The sequence below is a fragment of the Columba livia genome, chromosome 4 (assembly GCF_036013475.1).
Source record: "Columba livia isolate bColLiv1 breed racing homer chromosome 4, bColLiv1.pat.W.v2, whole genome shotgun sequence".
NCBI lineage: Eukaryota > Metazoa > Chordata > Aves > Columbiformes > Columbidae > Columba > Columba livia.
The window spans coordinates 75,607,828-75,621,138 of record NC_088605.1 but is presented as its reverse complement, the minus strand read 5'-3'; the positions used below and the strand labels follow the sequence as shown (position 1 = coordinate 75,621,138).

Sequence of the window (13,311 nt, the reverse complement as noted above, 5' to 3'; positions counted from 1 at the left end):
TTTTAAACACTAAACGTTGAAAAATAGAAACAAATGCTGGACGTCTAAAACATTTTAAACTTGAAAAGGTATTTAATACTCTGGAAATGTTAATGAAAGATTTATTTCTATTGGCTTAAATAATAATTCTACCAGGTGGGCTAAAAACAGAGGAAATTTCAAATGAGTGATGAGAAGTTAAAATTAAAGGTCTGAACTGGGGATGAGGCACATTGGCAGAACCAGAAGACTTTTCTTATGGCTGCTCTGTAGTTTAGTACTAGAGACCTCATGCATCAGGTCTGCCATTTATCTAAAGCTATTTTCTCTAATATTTGAAGCTAAAAACAGTAGTTGTTTCATTAGCCAGATGCAGGTGTTAATTGCTCATAACCACGTTGCATAGAGAATCACAGAGAGTTTGAAAGGCACCTTCAAACCTTCTCCTCCAATACAAACCTCAGTGTGAACAGAAGTGAAGCTCTAGTGGAAACAAAAATGAGCTGCTCTAAGAAGTTTGCACACTGCAGGAAACTTTGTCATTGCCAACAATGAGAAAGAAAATGAGATTGTTAGCCAGCCTTATCTTTTCAGCCCACCAGAATCTTACATGAGTTATATTTTTCTCTCCTCCTTGCCATCTCTTAGTAAGTAAATGGAAAGAAGCAATGGAAGAGTGATTGACCATAGGGTTTGCCTCTGAAGGAAAGCTACAAGGGAACAGTTCCCTTGCTCTTAATATGCCACTTTTCCATGATTCTATGGGAAACATTTGGTGTGTCCTCCGAGATACTTTTTGTTCAGCAGGGCTGGCCCCAGCTGCGGCTGAAACCCTTGTTTCACCCCTGGGATTTAACCACTGATCTGCAGCCTCCTTATGTATTAAAAAAAAAAAGGAGTGTGGTTTGCATTAAGCCTTATTAAAAACCAGGATTACTTCTAAATGAATCATTGGCATCTGTGTGAGACCAAACTTCTGAGATGAATCTGTGGCCAGGGCTATTTCCCAATGATATGCTGCCTTCCATGACAAAGCCTTGAATACTTAGAGGGTGGTGGAAGGATGACTTGTTTTAATGAGGACCTGTTATCTCACTTTATTTTCATATCTAAATGGGGCTTTTTTAGATTTTTGTCATAACTCTGTAGATACTTAAGTGATGATCTCATTATTATGGTGACAAGTGTCTACACTGACTTACTACATATTTTTTAACTGCTAATTCCCCAGAATTTCTACTTTTGAAGAAAAAAAACCTTCTGTTTAGTTTTATCTTGTATTTCTCTTCAGTATAATATGCAACCTTATCTAGTTAAAATTTATAGATACAATAGGAAATTCTTAATTAACTTTTTCAACGTTGTCCTCAGCTCGTTTCATAGGAGACTGGAAAGTGACAAGGTTGATAGATCTGATTGGAAAAGTTAGGACAATTGAAAGTGTATGACAGTACAGATCAGCAGAAAAACGTTTGATTTCAGGCTCAAAGTATTCACAAATTTAAGGTACGTTTGACTACCAGTTTCAACTAAATAAAAGCAGGATTTTTGAAAATTAGTACAACATTCTCAGGAAAATGTAAATATTTTTCTTTCAGAATAACATTTCCTTGTAAACATTGACCTAGCTCTAAGCAACAAAACCAGAAATACAATGGTTTCAAGCAGCAGTAAATAATCTAGAAAAGAAACAAAATCCTTTGGGCTGAACAATGTGTTCAACGTGGCATTTGCAGGTTGGCTGGGTCATTGGAGGAGAAAGCTTCTGTGGCTTATTTGAGCTTGTTTCCAACTTTTTTTAAGTCACCCGATTTGAAAATTCCTGATGTTGTTCATCCTCAAGGTTGGGCACTCATATTTATTTTAAAAAAAGTGATGACTACAGACAGAAAGACGGACCATCCAGGGAGAAGTATTGTGGAGTGAAAGACAGATAGATGGATGGATAGATAGACAGACAGACGGATGGACAGATAACATGCAGCATATGTGTGAAACCAGATTGTGGAAATTTTAACTGACTGCTTTTCGAGGTGCCTTAATGTTTCCATAAGAACTCCTCTGTATGAGTGTTGTCTCTTACTCATATGGCAGCATCATTGATGACACCAGGTTCCTCAGGGAAAATGTACTACTTTTTGAAGCCATTTTCAAGTTAAACAAAGCATCTTCCACCCCAGAAATGTGGATCACTTAGTGGCTTTCTTTCCTCAAACAGAAAGCCCCAGGCGTCTCCTTCCATGAGCACTTGCCTTATAAACAAACACAGCCCAGGGAGGCCGAGCTGCCAGCTGCCAAAAATGACGTGCACAGCGGCAGGGTAAATAGTTTACATCTCCTTCGGCCTCTGGATTGTGTCATGGAGTTGCTAGTTGGAATGAGCAAATCTGCCGTTGCCCAAAATGCGTGCCTTTGGAACGGGAGGATGGACAGGTTGAGCTTTAGGCAGCTTGTGGTGGAAGAACATTTCTACCTGTGTCCTGTGGACCAAAGAGCATCCGTTTTTTGGCAACGGGCATCAAAACAGTACAGAGTTCAAGTGCTTCAGATATTGCATCCTGTTTTTCTTTGCCAAGCACAAGCAGGGAAGGAGTAATTTGCCTCTAATTCAAAACTTTATGAACCACAAAGTGCAAAAAAAGTGAAGGGCGTATCTAAAAAAAAAATGGGAGTAGAATATCTGTCATCTCTCCTTTACTGCCTGAATGTCAGCTGGCTGCCCAGTATCTGCAATCGAAGGAGAATGAAAGATGCTTTAGAAATATTGAGATATTTTTGAAAGATAGGTCCAGAAAAAGATTATATATATTTGAAATACGTGTCTGAATGATGTGGGAGGAAACTTTGGTAACTAGGTTTTGATGGCTAAAGTCAGAGGAGACCTATCCTAAATCTACCAGCCTCCAATTTTGCTTTGTTTACAGCTTCAATTAGATATAAGTCTGATTGCCAGGGATTGTTTAGGTTTAGATATCCATTGTTTTTCTTTGACAATAATTCCTACAGTTTAAGGCAAGGGCATCAAGCTAATTTTCACTGGGGGGCCACATCAGCTTTGCAGTTGCCTTTAAAGGGCCGAATGTAATTTTAGGACTGTATAAATGTAACTACTCCTACTGGGAGGAGTATTGAGCTGATTTTCTCTTGGAAAGGGTGGCAGGGCCGGAAAGGGGACACTGGTGCGATGATCCGTGTTTGCTGTAGGGCAAATTAAACAATGGGTATAGTATATCAACACACATAAAAATTAGAAGGGGCAAATAGTTTGGAGGATGAGGAGAAGGTGCTTCTAGGGCAAGTTTTCTAGTGCATCTGTTCTATAAATAATTCTCTCCAGTTCTCCCTGTATCTCTAAGATGGATGACTTGTAGTTATTTTTCAGTAGATCTGTTTTAATGGGTTATTTTGGACAGAGTAATTTGGTTATGCTGGTTTCTTGTAAGCGTGTCTGAAAAGCATGGGGTTTTTTGCTTTTCATTTGGCAGTATTTTGGTTTGTGCTATTCTAATACAATGATCTATATTAAGCACATCTGGTCTTTGCTAGAAGTGTGCCGAGCCCCATTTTGCCACCGTTGTTATGGGCAGAAACTGAATTTGCCTTTGGCAGAAACAAAAACTCCTGAGAGTGCTAAGAAGGAGTGATTTCGCGGGGAAAGGGAAAGGTGGTCTTAAAACACTTGCTTAATATTATTGCTGAATCTGAAAACATTTTATATTAGTGAAGGGAACCAGAAATATGATGCTAGAATACTGTTATTCCTAATAATCTCTTTCTGAATGGGTGTGAGGTTTTAAAGTCAAGGGTTTCGACTTCTTCCCCAGGCTCCCAAGTATTTCGCAGGCTGCAGAACAATGAATGTGAAATCCGAAAGGGACCCTGTAAATCTTCTAGAGTGCATGTTGGGCTTGGGTTCACCTTCATTTTTAACATCACAGCTTGGTTTATTTTCAATTGGAACTAAAGTGTAGGCGAGAAACAGGGGAATTACTTCAGTACATAAATGTTTTAATTGACTTTTCTAACTGACAGAAGGAAAGCAAAAGGAATTCTGCATGTATGAGATCTTGCTTTGAAATCCTAAACCCGTTGGAGGTAATAGCAAAGCTACTAACTCTTGTAGGTTCAGATTTTTGAAGGGGTGAAGATTTGAGATTGCGCCTTTTATTAAAGATGTACAAAGAGTCTGCAGAAATCACTGATTCTCTTCTGAAACACAGCCAGCTTTGCAATTGAATCTGCTCAATTTAATAACTCACGTCAACAGTGCTGTTGAGGATAAAACTGAAGAAGTATGGTTGTTTTTATTCTGAGTGTATCACATCCTACTGAAGCTGCAGCCGGCAGGATGTAGAATAAATTATAAAGTGCTAATTCAGTTATTTTTGTATTTAACTATTCCTCTTTTGGATACTTTTTCATGGATATCCGATGTCCTTCTTTAAGTGTGGTTGGCTGGGTTTGTTAATTTCTGACAATCATTTTCATATAAGAAACTCTGTTGCTGAATAACAAAAATATGTAGTTGATTGTACAAGAAAATGTTTTTTTTTCTCTCAGAGTGTATTCTGTACCCTTCTAAACATAAATTCGATAACCTTATTCTTTCAAGTAGTTATTAAAAAAAAAAACAGGTTTTTTCTTGCTTGTTTTGAGGTGAGGTGAGTGAGGTTTAATATAGAAATAATGTGTATAGCCTACCAATGCTCCCACAATCTCTAGGCTTGATGTTGAGCTTTATGTTTTTCTCATGTTAGGAGTCAGGGTTTTAAACTTTGGTTTTAAGCCAGCTTCCAAGATAAAGATAACAGAGTATCCATGATGCTTCCCCCTCAATAATACTCTCTCTCACTTTTCTTGGTCCACCCCAGCAGTGAGAATTCATGTTTCATGGCTCAGCCCCTAAAGAGGATCCTACAACCGTAGCTCACCATCAATTTGGTAAACATTAGTCATAGTTCCAGTTGAATTTCCGACTGGCATTCTTGGGTTTGTGCCATCTGTGTTACGTGTCTTTTTTGTTGGCGAACAAAGTAGGCACTGCAGATATGCAGACCTACAAGTGCAGTATTCTAAAGAAGTAATTTTTGAGTAAATTTTAATTGCATTTCTTTGGGTATGGTGGTAACTCAGGGTGAAAAAACATGACTTCTGGTTTGGGGCAAATCAACTGGCCTTTTTTGAAGGATTTTTCCACAGCCTGGACGTGGAGCTCAGCCTGGTTCTTTAGCTCACAGAGATGGTGTTTCTGTTCACCATCTTCAGGCCAAGGGGAAGATACTTCGTAAAGGAAAGTAGCACAGAAATATAAATTATTAAATGTGGGAAAGTGTGTGAATGTCTTTAGTCATCACATCCATCCTTAAAAACTGAGTTGACCCTTTTCCTTCTCTGTCTGGCTGCAATTGAGTGATACTGGTTGTTTTATCGGGTATGGTCCCCATCTAGAAAAGGACTTTAGAAAATAATTTCTCTATTGCAGAGTTGAGTAGGGAATTAATTTAGCAGTGGTGTGTTAAAAGAACAGCAATAAGAAATACAAGTTTGGGGGGAGTAATTTCAGATGACTTTATAGGAAAATAATACTCCCTGTGCTTATTTACAGAGTATCCAAATACTTTTTCTTATTGCTTAGTTAAGGTCGATCAGACCAATAGTCAGGCTGTGTAGCACAGAAACAACCTCCTATTTGTCGGAGACTTGACCACCAACACATTCTTTAAGAATTCTGCTATTTTATAGAAGAAAGCTGACTTCTTCTGTGGTTTTTTACCCTATATTTGGCATCTATTCCCTTACATATTCTGATGGAAAATGTTGCACAATTCATGCATTTAGTTATGTGAACAGTATTTATAATGAGTTACAGTACATTGCACTAATGAAGAAGTTGAATTTTACATCTTTACCTAGCTATAAAATAAACTATTTTATACAAATGAAAAGTTGAAAGCTTGGGAAAATATTTTTCTTTCTCTCTGAAATTACACAGCATCTCAGCTTGAAACACATATTTGCTGTAGGCCCCTTGTTCTTATGACTTGGAGTATTTTTAGAGATTGACTGGAGCTATAAGAAATGAAACTTCAGCTGGATGACAATTTCCATCTCTTTAAAATGGCTAAAAAGAAGAAAAGGGAAAGAAAAATTTTGATTTTTTAATTCATATAGGTGGGCATAGCCACTTCCTTGCAATTTCATGTGAGGTCTCTAGAAGACCCACTCTGTTGTGTTTTGTTGGCATTAGTTGTATTAATAACTTATTGACTTTGCTGAAGTCAAGGTTTCTAATTCAGTTTTAATGGGCTGATGGAAGCTGGGAATCCGTATTGCACATGATTTTAAAAGCATATTAAACTGGAGCACATGCGTGAAGGCTGAGGAAGGACCCAGGGTCAGACAGTTTTGACATAAATCCTTCAGGAAGTGATAAGAACATAAGTGAGAGAGAGGGCAAAAATATCAGTGAGCTTGGTCAAAGCATCATTGGAAAGTGGAAGTGAGGGGCTGCAATAGTGATCAGGTTATAGAAGAAAGGCAACTGAGAGGGAGAGGGAGGCAGTCAAGAGGAATATAAGTGGGGGAGAAATGAGTTTTTGTAAAGAAACTTACTTGGCTTGTTTAAAGAAAGAAACAAATATTAAGGGAAGGATTGAGAAAAAGATTGAGTGCTTAAAACATTATAGAGGAAAGCAGGTTGAGGGAAAAGAGAAGGTATAGTGATCTGAAGAGCAGAGTAATACAGCTTGAGAAACATAGTTTTATTTTTGTTTATAAATGTTGTAAAATATGGTACATAGGTTTTTGTTTTCATCATGGCAGGGAGGGCATAAGCTGTGATTCTTGTGTGCTCCTCAGAGCACATGCACCACACAGTGCAGTTTTCATTTAAGTCCCTTATTTATTAGATAGATGGACATGGTCAAAATGTTATACCACAGACTTGTGTTCATTGTGCGTGTTTGAAAAGCGGCTATGAGGACCATCACTTTCATACTTACAGTGCTTATCCTGACATTATTATCTTGAATAGTGGTGGTATTTTCAAATAAATCTATGTCACAGTGATGTGTTCAGTGTAACTTAACTCTTTGTTCCCCCGATTTGGAGCCCTCATGGGTTATTCATTTATTTATATATTTATTGTTCGGATAGAATGTGTATTTTATGTAATATAGAAATAATATAAAGATTTATTTTTAAAAAATTCCTTACCAGCTTGAACTGAACTGGCCAAAGACTGTGGATGTGTGACTTGCCTTCTCCCAGGGCTTTTGCTGCATTTCCTTTTCCCAGTGCCCTTATTCCTGGCAATCCATTTTAGGTGTTTGTATGTTGAACAGCAGGCAAAAGAATCACTGGGAAATACAGCACTCTTTGCTGTTTTCCTCAGAACAAGCAACTTACGATACAACTGATTTTATCATTTCAGGATTGTTATTAGAGTATGTGGTTAGGATAGGCAGGTACTCTCTGGCTGTGTCTCCTTTCTGTATTTTGTTATCCTGAGCTGTAGTTGGGGTTTCAGGATGATCTGGATGGAGCAAGGGAATAAGGAACACCTGCAGATGGTATTCTTTCACCTGTAAACCAGCAATGTCTTTAAAGAAATATTATGTTCACATCAATGGTTTGCAGACAGGCAAGATGCATCGCAGAGCATCTGGGATGAGGTCACATAGTAACTGTCACTTTGGGAAGAGGATCTACTTTTGGTTTCTATATGTCACAACCTCACTTTTATGTTATGCTGCTTTGCAGAGTGCTGGAATGCGGGCTAGCTCTTCTCTTTTTTTAGCTCCACAATAAAGCTAGGTGAAAGCACATCCACATATTTTAGTCATTTTAAAGGCAATAGCTATTGATGTTAAGAGAACAGAGTCTGTGTGATCCCAATGAAGGCAAAAGGATTTGTCTGGGGAAGGGTACAAGGCCATTTTTGAGGAGCATGAAGAACTGCAGGTCCAGGAAAACACCTGCTTTTGAAATAGTATCCTGTTAATTCACTTGGGCTTGCCTGCTTGTTGAGATGAGTCATCCATACACATCTATCAAATCCTGTTCAGAGAGGGGTCTCTTTATTATGGGAACAGAATCTCTCTCTCTCACTTAATCTGTGTGTCATAGTCTTTAGGACATTACTACCATATGATGAAACTGAATATTTTATTGTGCAGTGCCAGTGGACCTGAATAGGAGAAATGATACCAGAGAGAAGATAAAAGGAGTGGATTTTCTTTTTAGGTGGGCATAAGCGAGTTCAATATTACCAGAAAAACTGCTTTGAACAATGCTGATAAAGAAGAGGTTTAACGAGGCTGGGGCTGATCGCAGAAAATTAGTCCGCATTAGGGTAATATTCCTGCAGGGAGCGTTTCTAATGCCCGCAGGAATGTGCCGGGGGGAGATGGATCGGATTCCGACACAACCTTGCGAGCTCTCAGCTGCCAATGTGCAGTGGGTGCACCTGCGTGTTCCCTGCTCTGACCTCTGAGCAGCTTGAAAAGCTCTGGCATCTGCAAGTGCGAGGAAATATCAGGTTTTTAACTATTCTTTTGGGTGGGTAACTTATATTTTTCTCTACACTTAGAACACCTTGTATTTTACATCTTTTTGAAGGACACTGGCAACTATTTTGCAGATATGTTTTGTAGAGGTTTGAGTGTTGCATTCTTCTTTTTTTAATTTTATTAAACTAATATTTTAAAGATCTCATAGAGATACATCCAAATAGATGAAGAGTATTCAATAAAAAATTTAGTTGGCAAGACTCAAAAAAGTAATTTCATACTCTGTTGCTTATCTCAGTAAGAATGTTCTCCCTGGCAAGTGCAGATTCGGGCATGACAGCTTCAGCATTTATCTCAGTCGTAGAGGTCTGGGATAGCATCTCATTTTCAAATTGTGGCGATGTGGAGATCAAATGTAAATACCGCTCTACAAGAATTGCCACTTCTGAGTGTTCTACTTCAAAACTGGTATCTGCAGCAGTAACTTGCAAATTTTAAGTGTGTGTAATTTGCTTCTCTCGGAATTAACTGGTTTGTAATTACACTTTGATTTGTGTTTCTTTATCAGACATCACAGAGTGGTTAAGCTGTTCTGCTTATAGACTTCCATGTTGGTAATTTTTATGGTATAAAATTGTCCTTACTAAATGCACAGATTTTCCTTTTTGGAATTTAAAAGTCACTCACTTTGGCATCTGTAGCTTATTTCTTGCAATCTACTTAATTGAGTAGTTTCTCTGTTTATCTTAAAATGCAGATAAATGGCTTTCAGAGCAGTGTTTATAGCTTAATAGTTCCTGAAATAAGAGTCAACATTATCTCCTAGACTCTACTAGTCATAACTAATGATCCCTCTGCTTACACTGTTGAGCAAGTCGGGAGACACTGAACTCTGCGGAGAGCAAGGGCCCTGTGCAGTGGGAGGATAGTTTGGATGTGGTGGCGCCTGACAGACAGGCTTGCATGGCTCTGGAGTGTTAATTGGGAACCAAAATGTGTCCTCGGCCACTTCCAGCCTCCTATCACTGACCTATTCTACGAATATGGATACAAACTTGAGGGTGAGTTGACATCACGCAGTTGTCTCGCTTCACTCGTCATTTAATAATATCGGTTTACTCTTCTATTTGCTTCAGTTTTGCCCATCAGGGCACATTTTGCAACGTGAAATCTCTGCAGGAATTGGGGATATTTTTAATGTTGCAAACATGTCTGGCAGCCAGCCTAATGGAGGCATTGTGTTGAGGGCTGGAAGGGGAGGAGAAAATAATTAGGCAGCTGGCAGTTACTGCATTTTGTCCTAGGGCTTTTTTAAAAATGATATTTTAATGTATTAATGAAAGTAAGATGCTTTTTAAAATACTTTCCTGACAAGAACATAGGCTTGATTCCTGTGTGGAGAGGAGAGTGGCAGGCATTCTTTTGTAAGGGTTAAGTGTCTGCTTCAGGAAGAGACAGGAGAGGAAAGAAAGAAAAGGAAAAGATAAAAAGGAAAGGAAAAGGAATAGGAAAAGGAATAGGAAAAGGAAAAGGAATAGGAAAAGGAAAAGGAAAAGGAAAGGAAAGGAAAGGAAAGGAAAGGAAAGGAAAGGAAAGGAAAGGAAAGGAAAGGAAAGGAAAGGAAAGGAAAAAATAAGAAAATAAGTAGATTTCTCACTCACGAGAAATGCTATGTTATTATTACCTTGGAAACAAAAATTGCTTGTTTACCCATGAAATTTAAATAACATGGAGAGCAACAATGCCTCAGGGTGTTAAGCACTAATATTCTTCTATATTTCTGTCATCTTGTTCGTATGACCTTTTACCTGAGATTTTTTAACTCGTCAGAAGAGCATTTATTGGAAATTGCAAATATAGGTGCTGTAAGGTGGGTGCTGGCCTTGAAGAATTTAAGCCAGCACAAGGTTCTGGTTTCAAACAGGCAGTCCAGCAGCCTGCTCTTGCTGCCTTTAGGTGAATTTTAGCTGGTGATACACAAGGCAGTCTCCGTAACTAATTCTTATGTCTCCACAGCCATCTAGTTCACTGTCTTGAAAAGCTAATTGAATGTAAACATTTAGGTGGGTGACCAGTTGTAAAAGGAACTGTATACAAAAGCTGTTCCTACTTAAAGAAACTTATATCAGTCTTGTTTACGCTTCAGCTTCCATGTTTTTAATGGTTTTTCTGAGCTTTTACATCATCTTAAAAGTAGGTTTTGAGCTTTGTATTGGCTGGGGAACAGCAGGCTGGTATAGAGCGCACCCTGGGTAACACCACATACAGTGCAAAGGCCACATTGTACAAAGAAAGCAAACTCCAAACACTACTCACAGATCTGAAGAGGTTTTTATTGGATGTTCCTTTGAATGGACTATAAGAGACACAAGGCAGAATAAGCAGGAGGTCTGGGGACAGATGGAGAGGAGCAATGTGGTGGCTCCAGCAGCACCACCGTGCAGTGCAAGCACTTTCTAGCTGGACCATGTTACGGCGTTGAGCTGGCAGCAGATGGCACGTCATGTACATGCAGCCTTGCTAATAGCTACTACCAGTAGCTCTCTAAAGTAAAGGTGCAGCAGGAACAGACCAAACAGTATGGAGGAGGGAAAACTCAACAGTTGGCTTTGCTTGTACCGAACAGCTTTAAAAAAAAAATATGTAAGGCTCCAAAAAAAAAAGGAAAAAAGGATTTGCAAGGACAATATTAGAGGTGACTTTTTAATTTTGATGTTGATGATGTATAAAGTCTCGTTCCTTACCTTTTCCTCTGCAGATCAGCTCAAAAATTCAGATACCTGTCTTTAGTTATTTCACTAGGAATCACATCAGTTTCACGCAGCATCCTGAAGAGTCAGCCGTTCTATACTAAATCAGTTGAAAGTTTGTATAGTTCCACATTAGTTTTGAGCATTTTCTCTTCTAAAACATACATCTTACTTAACCATAAAATAACTCTTTGGAAATAAACCCATTGATAAACAACAGCAATAAACCTTCCAAGAAGAAACTGGATACATAATTTCGAATGTGCAGATATATCTTATTTTCATTACCAGTTTCCAAAGGTGGAATTAGATTGGGTAATGATGGAGGAGACACTGAAGTATCACTTTGTAGAGAAAAAGCCTTCAAAGTACAAAATGCTGTGATCACATTCTGACTGCAAAATCTGAAGTTTACAGGTTAATATCAGAAAGAAAAAGCTGATTAGTAACAGCAGCTATAGGTCATCTCTAGCAGTTACATACTAGCATGGAAATGATAAATGTTATGTTTTATATGTAGTGGCTGTGTTATATTAAACAACCATGTTCTTTGGAATGAATGGCATTTACCAGGTTAGTTTACCTTGCATTAAAGTTACAAAGTAACTAAATTATTTCAAGGATGTGAAATAATAATCTCTGTGTGTGTTTGTTTTTTAACAATAATATTCTGTTATATAGCTGTGCAGATCACAATTACTTGGGTTTTTTTAACAGCTATCTGTCAACTTGTAAGATAAATACCAGGATAATTAATTACTTTCAGTGGTTGTGTCTCTACCTTGGGGTGAACTTCTTGCTATCTTTCCATTAAGGGACCAGATTTTGCTCTTCTTTGTATATACTTTTAATCAAGTTTCCTGCCATTTTTTGGGACACGCTATGATAAAATTATGTGTCATTGTAGCAACCTAAGAACCTCTTTGGTGACCCTTTCTCTGCAAAAAAAAAAAAAAAAATCACAAATTGCTGTTTGTATGCCATCTTTTTTACTAGTCTGTTCTCTATTGACATTTCTTGTTTTGCCTATAAAGTAAACAGAAAGAAGCCTAAAAAACATTGAAACCTCATGATTGGGCTCTTTGGAAAACATGTATTGAGCTGGATAAATGAGAGCCAGGCTGCGGTGGTGGATCCTATATTGCAGGTAGACCCACTTTAAAGGGAGGTAGGGAGCAAAAAGCTCCAGTGTGAATTTCACATACTGACCTTGGATGTTGCTGTTAACCATATGGAAATAATTACAAAACCCATATTGCTCAGAATCTTTATTTTATTCGTAATTCTAGGATTTTCTTTTTTTTCTCCCACCTTTCTACTGTCAATATCCTCCATAGCCTGAATATTGCTTTGCGCCTGGCTGGAATAATATTGTTTGCCAGCTTACAATCAAAGGGAGCACAGAGAAAAAACAGCTGAGCCGCATTAGGCAGAGGCAGCCTGGGCTACATTTCTTTGCTGCTGAATAACACACCACAGGTGCAGGATTAGCCCAGCATACGGTGCTGTGTTTGCCCAGCAGAGTCCTCTGAGCCACCCTCTGCTCCTCACATGACTCTCATCTTCGGGGAATCCAGCGAGCCTGCGGAAACCCACTGTAAGTAGGTTTAGCTTTTCAGTTCACAAAGAACTTGCCTTTTAAAATAGTTTTTCTATTTTAATTTATTTTTAAAGCCTGGTTTGAGTAGTTCAACAGATTTTGTAGGAAGGTCAAAGAGTGGCTAAAGGAAAAGCAGCATCACTGGTGTGCTGGCAAGACATGGGGCTGCCCCACAGGGTGGTGGGGACCCAGCTGTACCCCCTGTTCTCTGTCCCAGAGAGAGGGACCTGGGGATGGCCAACAGCAGGTTAGGTGGGGTTTTGTGTTTGAAGCTTCAGTTCTGGAGGGGAACGACATCCTGGAGATGCCCTGGGATGGTAGGGCGGAGTTGGTGTGGTGTGAGCTGGAAAGCTTTGGTTAATTTAGTTTGGAGGAGAGAGGTGGTAGATTTACAAAAGACCTGGTAATTGGCATTCAGCCTGACAAGGAGTTTAAAGGGATGTTTCTCTTTTTCTCCTGAAATAGGCTTGAA

The 13,311-nt window shown here is 38.7% G+C and overlaps 1 protein-coding gene across 6 annotated transcripts in view; it reads left to right on the top strand.

Moving 5' to 3' along the window:
• BMPR1B (bone morphogenetic protein receptor type 1B) overlaps window positions 1-13,311 on the top strand; it is a 209,840-nt gene that overhangs the window by 160,069 nt on the left and 36,460 nt on the right. The window contains exon 1 of one of the 6 annotated variants that reach the window (XM_021288168.2): window positions 12,715-12,836. The exons of the other annotated variants lie outside the window; for them this stretch is intronic. Within the exon in view, the coding sequence (XP_021143843.2) occupies window positions 12,791-12,836 (46 nt within the window). The 5' untranslated portion in view covers window positions 12,715-12,790. Of the gene's footprint in view, window positions 1-12,714; window positions 12,837-13,311 lie in introns of those variants that run through there. 6 annotated transcript variants of the gene reach the window in all.